Below are 17936 nucleotides of genomic sequence, written 5' to 3' on the forward strand. Positions count from 1 at the left end.
TTCACCCTGTAAATAGAATGCTGCACGAAACTTTTGAGTCTAGAATAACTAGAACACATTATACGTCACCATAACACATCCTTGCTTTTGGAATATTACATTTTATTGTACTTCATTAATGTAATATTTTTAAATGTATTTACGTATCATCAATTTTTCTTTTCTGTAAACACTACAGGCTAAATATGGGAAATCTATTTGTTATAAATGAAATATTATCTGAAAAAGCTAAAAACGATTTTGCCACATGTGTTTAGCTGGCACTCTGGCAGTGTCAAAGACTTAGTGTAATCCTGAGTCACTGATATCTTCTGAGTGGTAGAAAACGAATATTTTGGACTGTCTCTGATAACAACGCAAACGTGTGAGATGCGCTGGTACAGCACATACAGATGTGTATGTGTACAGCAACTCCTTTTGGTTATTTTAATCTGTTGTGCTATGCTATATTGTCAATACCACGTTGTGAAGAATAAATGTAGTTAATACTGTTCATATTGTTGTCAGTTAATGGTAACTATTAACCAGATTTTGAGCAACAACAATATGTACCAAATTTCGGAGGTAACACCATCAAAACTATTGAAACAATTGATTCTGACCAATTATAGCTAATTTTATTTCTATTCCTGCATATTACTTAATTTTATATAGTTGTGGTAAATTTCATTTGTAAATGTCTTGACTGTCCTATTCCCAATTTGTCATGGGATTTTGCAATCGCTTTGTAGCTATTAACGTTTAAACGAGGTGATTTGGAGAGTGAATTTCAAGTGTTTGGAGAAGTTTTTCTAAGGAAATTCCTAATAGTGACGATTGTAGTGAGTTTATGGAATGTCATTTTTACCATTAGACGTACTACTATAATGCTCGCAGTTTTAATTTGGTTTATCATTACATTAAACTGCTATAAAATTTTGAGTATGAACTTTAAGTTAACACTAGAACTGCCAGAAACTACTGTATACCTTGAACTGGCAATGCAGTTAGTTTGACTGCTACATGAAAATTATTACTTTCGTTCTCATTATCGAAGTTTAAAATGTAAAATTTAGGTTAATACATCTAAATTAAAATGAATTATTTAATTTTTCTATAATTTAATAGGCAAATTTTTCATTTATTACAAACAAGAATGAGTTTTAGAAACGTTTTATCTGATTAACGAACACATTTCTTATTTCAAATACTTTTGGTAATGAAGCTGATGTATTTATTGTCTACACATTATTACAAAATTAATTACTGTGATATCTTATGTAGTGCACTTATGGTCATGAAATCTGTTTGCCCAATCCACATACCACAACACATTTGTAAAAGACTGCCTGACTTTTTCTTCAGTTTACTTGCACTCAGTGATGTGAATTACATACCTTCTGCAGTAGGAACTACACATCACGTCCATGGTTATGTCACTCGCCGTTTGCACTTTTGGCATATAGAACTTGTCTTATTCCTACACTTCTTCATTTGACATTGTCTCCTTATTTTATTACCTTCCACGGAGTTCCCAGATTCAGCTTCCGTTTTCACCAACTTACCCTTCGAGGCATGTGTCCCATACGAAACTCCTCTGTGAGCTTCAGGATATAATTTCGATGAGTGATCTTCATCCCTGTTACTTTCTTGAATATGATCCATGAATTGATAGCTGCCAATTCAAGAGTATTATAAAATACATGAACTGGACATCTATGCGTACCAGCTCAAACAATGTGTTTTCTTGTCATTTGATCCACAACATCAACACCATACATTTATTGTTGGAGAAATCTACTATTTCTGTTATTTTGTACCAGTTTGAAGTTCAACTTTTGAATGCAAAGTACTACACAGAAGCACATTCTTGTGCTATAAGGTAAGAGCGCCACTGGCATGTTTTAAGAGATTTGAGTCGTAAAGATTAGCCTTCATTGCCTTCATAGCATTAGGGATTCCTCTTCTTGATTGTACGATTGTTCCAACAATGCTAGTACCATACATTCTCAACCTCTCACCCAGTTTCACTGCTGTAAAAAATTGTCTGTAGTCACGTTTCTCCCCTTCTTTTGAAACGGCTCCATCACGTTCATTACTACACTTTCAGAAAGAGTCTCGTGACATGATCTGTGGTCGTCTTTTCCTAAATAAGGGAAATCGTTACACAGAAACTTTGAGTCAACGTAGACATGCACACAAAATTTTATACCAAATTTATCTGGTTCGTTTGGCATATCCTGTAAGAATGGATAGCTTGTTTTCCTTGGAAAATGCTGTTCATTAACAGTCAGATTTATTGTCACCTAAAATGTTGGTCAAATGGCAATTTTGAATAAATTAGTTCCAAACTTTTGATACTAAAGCGAATTTATCTGTCTTCAAACGTTCTGATCTTGTTTTTCTAGCGTCTCGTCAAGAAATGGGTTGCTGCGATTGTTTTCTGAACTCACGTGTGACTGTAACCATATGTTCTCCGAAATAAATTGGCTGCTATATGATAGGTGACCTATGTATGTTAGTCTGTAATTGTAATTTCACTAAAATAGAACTTTACTTAATGATAGGTTCAACCAAAAAATCGATCTTGATCTTTATAATTAACAATTTTTGCTCTCAGTCTTCATAAGTCCAGATTTTTCAGTTTATATTTTAGTATTACATATACGCTTTTCCATATCGTTTGTGACAAGTCAAATACACATAATCACAGTCGATTATTACGTATATTGGATGAAGTGGCAAGGTGTATTTTGTAAATATAAGGAATTAAATATAGCCACTGTACTCCAATAAATATTTTATTTGTACAAAAATTGGTACACAAAAACATAGTTATCAAATAATACAATAAATATCAGATAAATAAATAACAGGAAAGTCATTTCGAGAAAACACTTGGCACAATATCACCACATGCAGTACATGATGAGAAATATGGAAAAAACTGCCCTCACTGAATGCATAACTGTATAACGTCCCACTACTACATATGTGTGAAAGATTCAAATACGTTTGGATAAATGGCAGAAGGTGGTGGCAGACTACACAAAGTGAAAAATTAATAGAGAGGAACATTTTATCCGTGTGCGTATTAATGGCAAAGTAGAATGATAGTGGGTCAGGGGAAAATTACGTTGGTGTGTGGAAGTGGATGTATTGCAATGTATCGACACGAATTAACAGATGTTTCCTGTTATCTGGAAGAGGACCGAGGAGTGAACGGCTTCTTGGCCAACTTCCTTGTCAGCTGTCACTGGGTTAGCGGACTGGGACGTGATGGCCCATGGGGCTACCGCCGCCCTCCTTGCAGGCTGTGCAGTTTGTGGTAGATGCCTCGCCGCTGTAGCAGCTCGGAATGTTTGCCCAACTCAGCCACACGACCTTCATTGATGACGCAGATGACGTCAGCATCTTGGATGGTCGTCAGCCGATGCGCGATCGTGATGCACGTGCGCCCTTCCTTCGCCTTGTCCAGCGCCTCTTGCACCACCTGTTACGCCAGAAGATCGACACTTGTAATCTACAAATTATGGTCCACGTAGCAAATGAAGATAAACACATTGGTCCAGAGCTTGATTCCACTCATAAATGTACAAACAAAAGTGTAAATTAACGATATTGATCAAACTTAGTGGTTATGTTTGGATGTCGAAAGAACACAATGCATATTTCTCTTTCTTTTTGCTCGAAAGGAAAGTACAAAGTTACATTACGTGTACAAAGATAATTCCGGACAATTCTAAGTGAAAACATAGGCGTAACGTTTAAGATTCAAACACACTGAAAATTCTGATTTGAAAAAATGCCGATAGACTAAGAAGAATGTGGTTATGGAAGTAAGCAGTGATTTCCTGATGAAACTGATTCTTATTATATTTGCAACAGCTGATGTGGCCGCTGTTGTGAATTTCAGTCCAAAAACTGGTTTGATGCAGCTCTCCATACTACTCCATCCCGTTCAAACTTCTTCATCTCCAAGTAACTACTGCAACCCACATCACTTTGAGTCTGTTTAGTGTATACATCTCTTCGTCTTCTTGTACGATTTTTACCCTTCACGCTGCCCTCCAGTACTAAATTTGTGATCCCTTGCTGCCTCACAACATGTCCTACCAATCGATCGTTTCTTCTAGTCAATTTGTGCCACAAATTCCTGTTCTCCCCAATTCTGTTCAGTACCTCCTCATCAGTTACATGATCTACCCATCTAATCTTCAGGATTCTTCTGTAGCATCACATTTCGAAAGCTTCTATCCTCTTCTTGTCTAAACTATTTATGATCCATGTTTCAAATCCATACATGGCTACACTCTTTTTATATACTTTCAGAAAAGACTTCCTGACACTTAAGTCTATAATCTATGTTAACAAATTTCCCTTCTTAAGAAACATTCTCGTTGCCATTGGTAGTCTACATTTTATATCCTCTCTACGTCGACCATCATCAGTTATTTGGTTCCCCAAATAGCAAAACTCATCTACTACTTTGTGTCTCATTTCCTAATCCAATTCCCTCAGTATCTCTGATTTAATTAGGCTACATTCCTTTATCGTCGTTTTGCTTTTGTCGATGTTCCTCCTATATTCTCCTTTCAAGCACTGTGCATTCCATTCGACTGCTCTTCCAGGTCCTTGGCAGTTTCTGTCAGAATTAAAGCCATTGGCAAACCTGAAAGACTTTATTTCTTCTCCATGGATTATACTTCGTACTCCAAATTTTTCTCTTGTTTCTTTTACTGCTCGCTGAATATACAGATTGAATAACATCGAGGACAGGCTACAACCCTCTCCCAGTTTCTTCCCAACCACTGCTTCCCTTTCAAGCCCCCCGAGTCTTATAACTGCTATCTGGTTCTTGTAAAAATTGTAAATGGTCTTCCACTCCCTGTACTTTACGCCTGCCACCTTCAATGTTTGAAAGAGAGTATTCCAGTAAACATTGTCAAAAGCATTCTCAAGGTCTACAAATGCTAGAAACATTAATCTATTTTCTAAGATAAGTCGTAGGGTCAGTATTGCCTCACATTATCCAACATTTCTACGGAATTGAATCTGATTTTCCCCGAGGTCTGTTTCTATCAGTTTTTCCATTCGTCTTTACAGATTCGTATTAGTATTCTGCAGCTATGACTTATGATACTGATAGTTTTCTATAGACGCTCTACATACCCCTTTCACCTTTCTGCTATCCCTTCTTTGCTTAGAATTGTTTTTCCATCTGAGTTCTTGATATTGATACATGTGGTTCTATTTCCTCCAAAGATCTCTTTAAGTTTTCTGTTGGCAGTATCTATCTTACCCCTAGTGATATATGCCTCACCATCTTTAAATTGGTCCTCTAGCCATCCCTACTTAGCCGGTTTGCGCTTCCTGTCGATCTTATTTTGGAGATGTTTGCATTCCTTTTTCCCTGCTTCATTTAAAGCATTTTTATATTTTCTCTTTTCATTAATTAAATTCAATATATCTTCTTTTACTCAAGGATTACTACCAGCCCTTGTCTTTTTACCTACTTCGTCCTCTGCTGTCTTCACTATTTCATCTCTCAAATCTAACCATTCTTCTTCTACTGTATTTCTTTCCTCCGTTCTTGTCAATCGTTCCCTAACTCTCTCTCTTAAATTATCTACAACCTCTGGTTCTTTCAGTTTATCCAATTCCAGGTCTAATCTCTTTACTTTCGCACCTGTTTGGAGTTTCTTCAGTTGTTGTTGTTGTTGTCTTCAGTCCTGAGACTGGTTTGATGCAGCTCTCCATGCTACTCTATCCTGTGCAAGCTGCTTCATCTCCCAGTACCTACTGCAACCTACATCCTTCTGAATCTGCTTAGTGTACTCATCTCTCGGTCTCCCTCTACGATTTTTACCCTCCACGCTGCCCTCCAATGCTAAGTTTGTGATCCCTTGATGCCTCAAAACATGTCCTACCAACCGATCCCTTCTTCTAGTCAAGTTGTGCCACAAACTTCTCTTCTCCCCAATCCTATTCAATACCTCCTCATTAGTTACGTGATCTATCCACCTTATCTTCAGTATTCTTCTGTAGCACCACATTTCGAAAGCTTCTATTCTCTTCTTGTCCAAACTAGTTATCGTCCATGTTTCACTTCCATACATGGCTACACTCCAAACAAATACTTTCAGAAACGACTTCCTGATACATAAATCTATATTCGATGTTAACAAATTTCTCTTCTTCAGAAACGCTTTCCTTGCCATTGCCAGTCTACATTTTATATCCTCTCTACTTCGACCATCATCAGTTATTTTACTTCCTAAATAGCAAAACTCCTTTACTACTTTAAGTGTCTCATTTCCTAATCTAATTCCCTCAGCATCACCCGATTTAATTTGACTACATTCCATTATCCTCGTTTTGCTTTTGTTAATGTTCATCTTATATCCTCCTTTCAAGACACTGTCCATTCCGTTCAACTGCTCTTCCAAGTCCTTTGCCGTCTCTGACAGAATTACAATGTCATCGGCGAACCTCAAAGTTTTTACTTCGTCTCCATGAATTTTAATACCTACTCCAAATTTTTCTTTTGTTTCCTTTACTGCTTGCTCAATATACAGATTGAATAACATCGGGGAGAGGCTACAACCCTGTCTCACTCCTTTCCCAACCACTGCTTCCCTTTCGTGCCCCTCGACTCTTATTACTGCCATCTGGTTTCTGTACAAATTATAAAGAGCCTTTCGCTCCCTGTATTTTACCCCTGCCACCTTTAGAATTTGAAAAAGAGTATTCCAGTCAACATTGTCAAAAGCTTTCTCTAAGTCTACAAATGCTAGAAACGTAGGTTTGCCTTTTCTTAATCTTTCTTCTAAGATAAGTCGTAAGGTCAGTATTGCCTCACGTGTTCCAACATTTCGACGGAATCCAAACTGATCCTCCCCAAGGTCTGCATCTACCAGTTTTTCCATTCGTCTGTAAAGAATTCGCGTTAGTATTTTGCAGCCGTGGCTTATTAAACTGATGGTTCGGTAATTTTCATATCTGTCAGCACCTGATTTCTTTGGGATTGGAATTATTATATTCTTCTTGAAGTCTGAGGGTATTTCGCCTGTCTCATACATCTTGCTCACCAGCTGGTAGAGTTTTGTAGTGACTGGCTCTCCCAAGGCCGTCAGTAGTTCTAATGGAATGTTGTCTACTCCGGGGGCCTTGTTTCGACTCACGTCTTTCAGTGCTCTGTCAAACTCTTCACGCAGTATCGTATCTCCCATTTCGTCTTCATCTACATCCTCTTCTATTTCCATAATATTGTCCACAAGTACATCGCCCTTGTATAAGCCTTCTATATACTCCTTCCACCTTTCTGCCTTCCCTTCTTTGCTTAGAACTGGGCTGCCATCTGAGCTCTTGATATTCATACACGTGGTTCTCTTCTCTCCAAAGGTCTCTTTAATTTTCCTGTAGGCAGTATCTATCTTACCCCTAGTGAGATAAGCTTCTACATCCTTACATTTGTCCTCTAGCCATCCCTGTTTAGCCATTTTGCACTTCCTGTCGATCTCATTTTTGAGACGTTTGTATTCCTTTTTGCCTGTTTCATTTACTGCATTTTTATATTTTCTCCTTTCATCAATTAAATTCAATATTTCTTCTGTTACCCAAGGATTTCTAGCAGCCCTCGTCTTTGTACCTACTTTATCCTCTGCTGCCTTCACTACTACATCCCTCAGAGCTACCCACTCTTCTTCTACTGTATTTCTTTCCCCCATTCCTGTCAATTGTTCCCTTATGCTGTCTCTGAAACTCTGTACAACCTCTGGTTCTTTCAGTTTATCCAGGTCCCATCTCCTTAATTTCTCACATTTTTGCAGTTTCTTCAGTTTTAATCTACAGGTCATAACCAATAGATTGTGGTCAGAGTCCACATCTGCCCCTGGAAATGTCTTACAACTTAAAACCTGGTTCCTAAATCTCTGTCTTTCCATTATATAATCTATCTGATACCTTTTAGTATCTCCAGGGTTCTTCCACGTATACAACCTTCTTTCATGATTCTTAAACCAAGTGTTAGCTATGATTAAGTTGTGCTCTGTGCAAAATTCTACTAGGCGGCTTCCTCTTTCATTTCTTAGCCCCAATCCATATTCACCTACTATGTTTCCTTCTCTCCCTTTTCCTACACTCGAATTCCAGTCACCCATTACTATTAAATTTTCGTCTCCCTTCACTATCTGAATAATTTCTTTTATTTCATCGTACATTTCTTCAATTTCTTCATCATCTGCAGAGCTAGTTGGCATATAAACTTGTAATACTGTAGTAGGTGTGGGTTTCGTATCTATCTTGGCCACAATAATGCGTTCACTATGCTGTTTGTAGTAGCTTACCCGCATTCCTATTTTCCTATTCATTATTAAACCTACTCCTGCATTACCCCTATTTGATTTTGTGTTTATAACCCTGTAGTCACCTGACCAGAAGTCTTGTTCCTCCTGCCACCGAACCTCACTAATTCCCACTATATCTAACTTTAACCTATCCATTTCCCTTTTTAAATTTTCTAACCTACCTGCCCGATTAAGGGATCTGACATTCCACGCTCCGATCCGTAGAATGCCAGTTTTCTTTCTCCTGATAACGACATCCTCCTAAGTAGTCCCCGCCCGGAGATCCGATTGGGGGAATATTTTACCTCCGGAATATTTTACCCAAGAGGATGCCATCATCATTTAATCATACAGTAAAGCTGCATGTCCTCGGGATAATTTGCGGCTGTAGTTTCCCCTTGCTTTCAGCCGTTCGCAGTACCAGCACAGCAAGGCCGTTTTGGTTAATGTTGCAAGGCCAGATCAGTCAATCATCCAGACTGTTGCCCCTGCAACTACTGAAAAGGCTGCTACCCCTCTTCAGGAACCACACGTTTGTCTGGCCTCTCAACAGATACCCCTCCGTTGTGGTTGCACCTACGGTACGGCCATCTGTATCGCTGAGGCACGCAAGCCTCCCCACCAACGGCAAGGTCCATGGTTCATGGTTCAGTTATAATCCGAAATTCGTAACCAATAGATTTTGGTCGGAGTCCACATCTGCCCCTGGAAATTTCTTACAATTTAAAACATGATTCCTAAATCTCTATCTAACCATTGTATAATCCATCAGAAACCTTCCAGTGTCGTCATGCTTCTTCCACGTATGCGGAGGTAGTTGGCATATAAAATTGTACGACTGTATTAAGTGTGGGGTTCTTGTCTATCTTTGCTACAGTAATAGCTTCCTTATGCTGTTCGCAGTAGCTTACCCACGCACATATTCTTTAATTTGTTATTAGAGATACTCCTGCATTAACTCTATTTGATTTTGTAGCTATAACCCTGTATTCACCTGACCAGACGACTTGTCGCTCCTGCCACAGAACTTCGGTAATTTCCTCTCTACCTAAATTTAACCTATCCATTTCCCTTTTTAAATTTTCTAATCTACTTGCACGACTAAGGGATCTGACATTCCACGCTCCGATCCGCAGACCGAAAGTTTCGTTTCTCCTGGTAACCATGTCCTCCTGAGTTCTTTCCCACCGGAGATCCGAATGGGGGACTATTTTATCGCTGAAATATTTTACCCAAGAGGACGACATCATCATTTAACCATACAGTACAGCTGCATGTCCTGGGGAAAAATTACTGACGTAGTTTCCACTTGCTTTCTGCCGTTCACAGTACCATCTCAGCAAGGCAGTTTTTGTTAATGTTACAAGGCCAGATCAGTCAATTATTCAGGCTCTTGCCCCTTCAACTACTTAAAAGGCTGCAGCCCCTATTCAGAAACCACACGTTTGCCTGGCCTCTCAACAGAAACTCCTCCGTTGTGGTTGCACCTACAGTACGGCTGTCTTTGGCGCTCAGGCAAGCAAGCCCACCCACCAACTGCAATGTCCATGGTTCATTAGGGGGGGGGGGGGGGGAATTAACAGTTGCATCGTTCATCTGGAAATGTATGTTATATTACAACTATTTAGTACTGTACAGCACCCTAACTCATTACAAATTTAAATGTTTTTGTATCTTTCGCCACTGTCAAGAATGCTGTCACAATGAACTTTGCCTATCAGAATTCACAATAATATTTCTGTCATTAATATTGGCAGCATCACGATCTTAATACACTGCTGCTTTCATTGTCTTTATTGCGTTTCCAATGACACGTGATATGGAATGTTATTTAACCACGAGGATTATCAGGAATAGCAACAATTTACTTAAAATCTATTTGGTTATACGTGGAAAGAATATGGAAATGGAATGACGTCTCATGCTTCTTGACAGCGTGTAGGGGAACGATGCGGGAGACCTGCACCACCGTACTAGCCAAGGTCCCAATGTAGGTCGTTTGCCGTTGCCTTCCTGCCACCGTAACGGGGATGAATTATGATGAAGAAGAATAAACAAAATAGAACAAGTAACTTTCTGTCATATTTCAGTGACCTCTCTCAGTGTATAAACGCAAATAGAGCTGTGTTATATGAGTCTACGAATTTTATTGTGTTGACTGATGAAATATTAGTTCATAAGACACCGTTTTTGCGATTTAGACATGTATAATTATAGCAGCAAATACTGCTTTATAATCACAACCTTCTCTTAATGCTACATGTATTTAATACTGGAGTTTCATGTAAATGTTACACAGATGTTAATTTGTTTCGTGCAGAATGGGTCCACATCCTTTATGAATAATTTCAGGATATTATTTTGTGCTCAGACCAATTTTTACCAGTTGAGGTGAACTCCATCTAAAACGTTAATGTCATAAGTGTGCTTTCATACTCACATAAAACATGTTTTATAATTTGACTGTATATATTTGGAAGATGTGTCCGTCTCTTTATAATTAGTAGTGTAAGGAGAAAATGGAATGATAATAAAATGAAAGCAATATTTTTAAGGAGACGCTCTACATACTAACGCCACCAGTCAACTAGAAGGTACATCTGTGTATAATTTTTGAACTGGTTATTAACTTAAGCCCTGAGTAGGTATAGATTTTAATTTATTATGTTGAACCTTGTCTCGCATGTTAAAAAGTTTTGGTGACTAGACCTTCTAAAATATTTTGAAACTATTAAAAGTTTAGGATTCTGATGTTACATAACAAGACCGTGTCACTCTTCATCTTCCATCCATGTTAATTACTCTTATCTGATGATGACACATGCCGAAATATCGTAACCGGTAAAAATATTTTACTTAGTAATGAAGAATGTTTTATTCGTAAAATATTGTTTAAGTGCTCTCCTTTACCACCATAATCTGCTTTTGGTGAGTAACACGTAATTGGTGACTAGTTTCGGTGGGAAATAGTTATTTAAAGTCTATTTAAATATGAATTATAATAAAAACATCTTGGTAGGATAGGTTGACACGTAATGCGTCTTATTCGAGTTAACACTATTCTTCGATACGACATTTTGCTTGTTAACATATCCTACCAAGCTGTATTGATTATACTGTATGTTAACACCGACTTGAAAATGTAGCTTCCCACCAAACCTAGTGCCGAATAAAGTACCAACTACTAAAAGGAGCTTACAGCGGTAACGTGAATTTAGTGCAACGAAAAAGATATGTCGAGCACGTTAAACAATGCGAGAGAAAACTTAAGTAAAGAAGTTAAAAATTATGTCACTCATTGAAGAAATATACAATTTACCACGCAATAAGAGCACTTCAGCAATGATCATCGAATCGCTTGCATGTGTAATTTAATTATTCAGGCAAAGAGGAGTACTTTTCTTGTCGCCTGTAGTAATGCCGAGAGGCTGTAATCAATGGTGGAATGCACTGCCTTAAGGCTAAATGCTGCCCTGATACGACAGGTGTAGCGTTGAGATAATCAGCTAAGCAGATACCAGCGTCACTCACCTTCTCGCTCTCAGCATCGAGGGCCGAAGTGGCCTCGTCGAGCAGCAGGATCCTTGGGTTGCGGACGAGCGCCCTCGCGATGGCCACGCGCTGTTTCTGCCCTCCGGACAACTGCGTGCCCTTCTCCCCCATGCGGGTTTCGTAGCCCTGTGGACAGACAGCGATCGCTAGCAACAACAGTGTGGCCACACATGGCTTTCAGCTTAGTGGTCAACCGCTCACATTACTGACACAAGTACCCTGCAATATCTATAACTGTCGGATGAAAGTAGAAAAAGCAAACATACTCACCTCCGTGTCTAACGTTTCCTGATGCAGGAGACATAATTGGAAATTATAAATTTTCAGAAAGCAGTATCAGATAACGTACAGGGATCGGGGAACCACCAAATTTGTTACTCGATATAGTGGTTTTATCACGATACAACGATTACTATGCTAGGGAGTACAGAAAGGACATAGAAATTCGAAAGCGCAGTACCAATCTTAACTAATTAGAAGAGAGATTGAGTATGTTGTCTTACACTGCCGACAACACGCAAGTCATTCAGCGTCAAGAGGTTGGCAGTAACTTATGTGCCTCTACCGAGGCCACGTAAAAGGATGCCACACCCACGCCAGCACAGACGGATAGCGGAGTTCACTGCATGCATTCGAAGCCTAATATTTAGTCACACCTCTCTGTATATTACCTACGTCGAAGTTGCGTATGTGAAGGAACTACTGGTATACAAATGCACTTTCTGAACGGAAGTTGAGGAGATCAAAGTTAATAACATATAAGGTGTGCTTATCAAATAGTTCAAATGGCTCTGAGCACTATGGGACTTAACATCTGAGGTCATCAGTGCCCTAGAACATAGAACTACTTAAACCTAACCAACCTAAGGACATCACACACATTCATACCCAAGGCAGGATTCGAACCTGCGACTGACTGTAGTAGTCGCGCGGTTTCGGACTGAAGCGCCTAGAACCGAGCGGCCACAGTGGCGGGCGGTGTGCTTATCATTATTTTTCTCTCTGTCTCAGCACGCACCTATTCCTAGCATCCACTCCTGGAACGAACCTATCTCTTACTTAGACAAAATGTGTGCGTTAGCAAACGGCGGCAACTCTTCCACCTTACATGCTGCGCAACAACTGGTCGCGACTGTGCGATCTTCGGCAGAGATCTCATGACGTCGCGGTGCGTCTGCTGTTTGGATACATATAAACTGTTCATTTTGCTGAGCTTGTGTAAGATTTAAACTGCTACTTGAGTGTTTATGGATGCTGATGAACTCTCTAGCACAGAAATCAGCCTTATACTACGGCCTAATGTTTATACCATCAATTTCACTAGACAGATTTGCGTTACGAAGGGCGAAGGGAATATACACTCCTGGAAATGGAAAAAAGAACACATTGACACCGGTGTGTCAGACCCACCATACTTGCTCCGGACACTGCGAGAGGGCTGTACAAGCAATGATCACACGCACGGCACAGCGGACACACCAGGAACCGCGGTGTTGGCCGTCGAATGGCGCTAGCTGCGCAGCATTTGTGCACCGCCGCCGTCAGTGTCAGCCAGTTTGCCGTGGCATACGGAGCTCCATCGCAGTCTTTAACACTGGTAGCATGCCGCGACAGCGTGGACGTGAACCGTATGTGCAGTTGACGGACTTTGAGCGAGAGCGTATAGTGGGCATGCGGGAGGCCGGGTGGACGTACCGCCGAATTGCTCAACACGTGGGGCGTGAGGTCTCCACAGTACATCGATGTTGTCGCCAGTGGTCGGCGGAAAGTGCACGTGCCCGTCGACCTGGGACCGGACCGCAGCAACGCACGGAGGCTCGCCAAGACCGTAGGACCCTACGCAGTGCCGTAGGGGACCGCACCGCCACTTCCCAGCAAATTAGGGACACTGTTGCTCCTGGGGTATCGGCGAGGACCATTCGCAACCGTCTCCATGAAGCTGGGCTACGGTCCCGCACACCGTTAGGCCACATCGTGCAGCCCGCCTCCAGTGGTGTCGCGACAGGCGTGAATGGAGGGACGAATGGAGACGTGTCCTCTTCAGCGATGAGAGTCGCTTCTGCCTTGGTGCCAATGATGGTCGTATGCGTGTTCGGCGCCGTGCAGGTGAGCGCCACAATCAGGACTGCATACGACCGAGGCACACAAGGCCAACACCCGGCATCATGGTGTGGGGAGCGATTTCCTACATTGTCCGTACACCTCTGGTGATCGTCGAGGGGACACTGAATAGTGCACGGTACATCCAAACCGTCATCGAACCCATCGTTCTATCATTCCTAGACCGGCAAGGGAACTTGTTGTTCCAACAGGACAATGCACGTCCCATGCCACCCAACGTGCTCTAGAAGGTGTAAGTCAACTACCCTGGCCAGCAAGATCTCCGGATGTCCCCCATTGAGCATGTTTGGGACTGGATGAAGCGTCGTCTCACGCGGTCTGCACGTCCAGCACGAACGCTGGTCGAGCTGAGGCGCCAGGTGGAAATGGCATGGCAAGCCGTCCCACAGGACTACATCCAGCATCTCTACGATCGTCTCCATGGGAGAATAGCAGCCTGCACTGCTGCGAAAGGTGGTTATACACTGTACTAGTGCCGACATTGTGCATGCTTTGTTGCCTGTGTCTATGTGCCTGTGGTTCTGTCAGTATGATCATGTGATGTATCTGACCCCAGTAATGTATCAATAAAGTTTCCCCTTCCTGGGATACTGAATTCACGGTGTTCTTATTTCAATTTCCAGGAGTGTAATTACTACCATTTTTACCTTGTACAATTACTTAGCAACATTACAGAAACTGTAATTGGAGGGGAAAGGGGGGGAGGAAAGGAAAGGAAATTGAAGTGTGTGTTCAGATCAGCTGCATCGGGACTTTATGTGAATTCAACGGCGATGAGGCGATGATTGAAAATGCCTGCAGGACCGGGACTCGAACCCGTGGCCTTTTGCTTTCTAGACAATGGCGGACAATGGCGGACAATGGCGAACTATCTCGATACGCTGCCCAGCTGATCGACATTTCCACCTACTGCCACCTTTCCGCAACCCCCTTCATGAACGCTCAATTTTGATTCCCGCTGGAGGTCGAACATAAACGTGCATCAGTGAAGGTTGTGGATTCATTGCCCATCGAGGCGTATATATTAGATGACTACATGGTTTGTATCTTTTCAAATAGGTCCGAAAGAACAGACACCACGCATTTATATATTCAGTAACAGACAAAGTAAAGGAACTTACGGAACTGTAGTGAAAACGCAGAGGAAAAAGCTAAAATGGCACAGCGTATATACGTCGTAGCGGACTGCCGGAAAACAAGGAACAACTGGGTAGTACAGGCAAAACGAGGTGGCGGAGACGTTTAGTTCATACAGCATTAATGGTAGCAAAGAAAGCAATGTTGTCAAGTAATCTAAATAACGGACATAAGAGTCGCGAAGAACAAGTGGAAGAAATGGCCAGTTCCATTTGTCACAGTATTACGGTGATCTACCCTAATCCAGTGCCTGGTCGATCATGGCTTGCATAAAATGTAAAGGTGACCCACAGTGTCAAGACGTTCTATATAATTGTAACACAATGATTTATTATAAAATGGAGATAGGTTTGAGTAAACAGCGGACACGGTACTAACCAGAATGTATTTCGAGAAACTAGACTTATTGTCTCGGCTGATTTAAAAATAAACTAGCTAAGAATATGTTAGAGTGAACAAAAGTCAGTCGTCAGATACGATTCTTTTAACGACCGGCCTGTCGGTTTTGCTGTCTCCACTATATTTTTCCAATTAATCGTACACACTGTGATGGTTATTACACATTCACATTACGTGGCTAACAGTATTCATGAATGCAGAGAAAAACACAAATCATTTGTGGTAACTAAGGTCTGATTGCACGAAGATATTCACATCACATTCTACCAACCAAATTACTTTGTTCAATGTACAGAGGCTAGCTGCTACTCAAGTACGGTAGAAATAAAATTACAAATGTAACCATTAACAATCCGAAAACAAATACTGGAAAATGTTTTACTGAATATCAACACTTCTGTAATATTCTCACGTACCACAGTTTCTTACTTATGTAAATAGGATATCGCATCAAAAACTATTTTGTGGTGTCAATTAAGTCGACAGTTTATAGTTCTTTATCTTTTAAGTTTTATCTAGACCAGTCATTTCTTTTTCATATATGTCTCTCTCTGAACCAATATTCTTTTTTGGCTATTTCTGTTTTTTTTAGTAAGAATATAAGATTTATTGAGTTATTATCATTATTGAAGTTTTGCATTTATTTAAATGGCGTTCACTGAAACGCATAATTTCTATCGTCGGTTCAGGTTTAGTTTTAGTGAAAACTGACGGTATACGTTTCCTCTTCTGTTAATAGATACAGTTCATACGCAACCATTAGATTTATCTTTTTCCCCCATGCAGGAAGATTCCAATTCAACAATAATTGTTAACTTTTATTTCTGATTTCGGTTACAATTCTCAGAAGAGATGCTTATAAATGTCTGCACGAGTAAATTCTTCTCCCAGTATCAGGTCTCAAAGTTTTCCTACACAACAACAGTGACCAGTGCGGTTTTCTCATACCTGCGGCAGAGAGGAGATGAAGTTGTGTATGTTGGACTTCTTGGCGGCTTCGATGATCTCGGCCATGGGAACATGCCTCTCGTTGTCGCCATATGCGATGTTCTCAGCGATGGTCCTATCGAACAGCACCGGCTCCTGTGACACGATGCCCATCTGATCCCGCAGGTTCGCCATTTTTACCTTGGACACGTTTCGGCCGTCCACAGACTGTCAACAGAAAAACACGCTCTTATATCAATATTACCCATGCTTACGAATTACAGTTACTTGGATAATTGTTACTGGTCGTTAATTCACATGAAAGTAAAACCGAGATGGGACAGCGGAGACCCTTAAATTAACAGTGTTCAATATAAGAATAGATTTTGTTGCGTACATGTAAATCTTTACGAACAATTGTGAGGTGCATCGAAGACGCTACACGTAGTTTATTGTAGCGTTAACCTTTCTTTTCGTTCCGTTCACAAGCGCAGCGTGAAGATAATTAGATGTAGGACGACTCTGTGTGAAGTGTTTTGTATGGAATTTTAATTGAAATGCTCTGCGACCAATGAATACAAAAGTTTGAAGAATACATGATGTTTCTGCGTGGAACACAGTTCCTGAACTTTTGTGAGTTATTTCGCTAGAGATACGCATTCGTCAAGTGTTTGAAAGTTATGAATTTTCAACATTTATGTTACGTTATCCTCTTAGCAAACCAGACTTCTTACCATTTGCACAGCTCTACTTTTTATGCATTCCATTTCTCTTCTCTGTACGAACGGTTGTGGATACCATAAATTAAGGACGTATTAAGTATTGATTTCTGAGGTATTACGTGTTTCACTTTATTTTAGTTTTTTAGAAGTGTTACACCTTACTGGTGCCCGACCAATCAATCTTAGTCTTCCATTTTCTATGTCTACAGTTCAGTCTATTTGTTTGTACCACCTCATAGCTCATATGTATGTATGGTGCTATCACTATAGTTGTCACTAGTCTTTCACCAAAGGACACCTCCTTTTCACGTTTCGTAAACTACCCTACCTTGCATTGCTCTACATTAAAGCCAGTTGCCGTTCCTTACGCCACACAAAGGTGTAACTAGATACTACTGCAACTTCTATCGGGTAGAATTTACGCTACAAAAAACCTGGGATTTCAACTAACAATATCCAATAAGATGTTAATGAATGCCACGCCCACCAACCATCCTATTACGCTCCTCAGCTTCAAAGTAAGTATTACTTCTCTGTCTCCATTACGAATAACGTTTACGTAATGCCAATTTAGATGGTTTGGATCCGGTTATAAAACTGGCTTCATATTCCTCAGGAGTATTCTTCCTAAGCATGGTTCCTTTAGAGAACGTCAAACTTGTACTGAATCGAAAGTTTTTTGAAAATGTAGAAATACTAAATTAACATGGTTTATAATATTCGAAGCACTGATATCGTGTTTGCATAGCGT

At 40.5% G+C, this 17936-nt stretch overlaps 1 protein-coding gene across 6 annotated transcripts in view; it reads right to left on the bottom strand.

The window, feature by feature from the left end:
• Window positions 1–2762: 2762 nt before the first annotated feature.
• Window positions 2763–17936, bottom strand: part of LOC126282052 (ATP-dependent translocase ABCB1-like) — a 150111-nt gene continuing 134937 nt past the window's right edge. For all 6 annotated transcript variants that reach the window (XM_049981483.1, XM_049981487.1, XM_049981486.1 and 3 more), the window contains 3 exons: window positions 16485–16691; window positions 11859–12005; window positions 2763–3472 (listed from right to left, as the gene is read on the bottom strand). In XM_049981483.1, coding sequence (XP_049837440.1) covers window positions 3272–3472; window positions 11859–12005; window positions 16485–16691 — 555 coding nt within the window. In that variant the 3' untranslated portion in view covers window positions 2763–3271. The remainder of the gene's footprint in view (window positions 3473–11858; window positions 12006–16484; window positions 16692–17936) is intronic.

This window comes from Schistocerca gregaria, chromosome 7 (genome assembly GCF_023897955.1).
Source record: "Schistocerca gregaria isolate iqSchGreg1 chromosome 7, iqSchGreg1.2, whole genome shotgun sequence".
Lineage (NCBI taxonomy): Eukaryota > Metazoa > Arthropoda > Insecta > Orthoptera > Acrididae > Schistocerca > Schistocerca gregaria.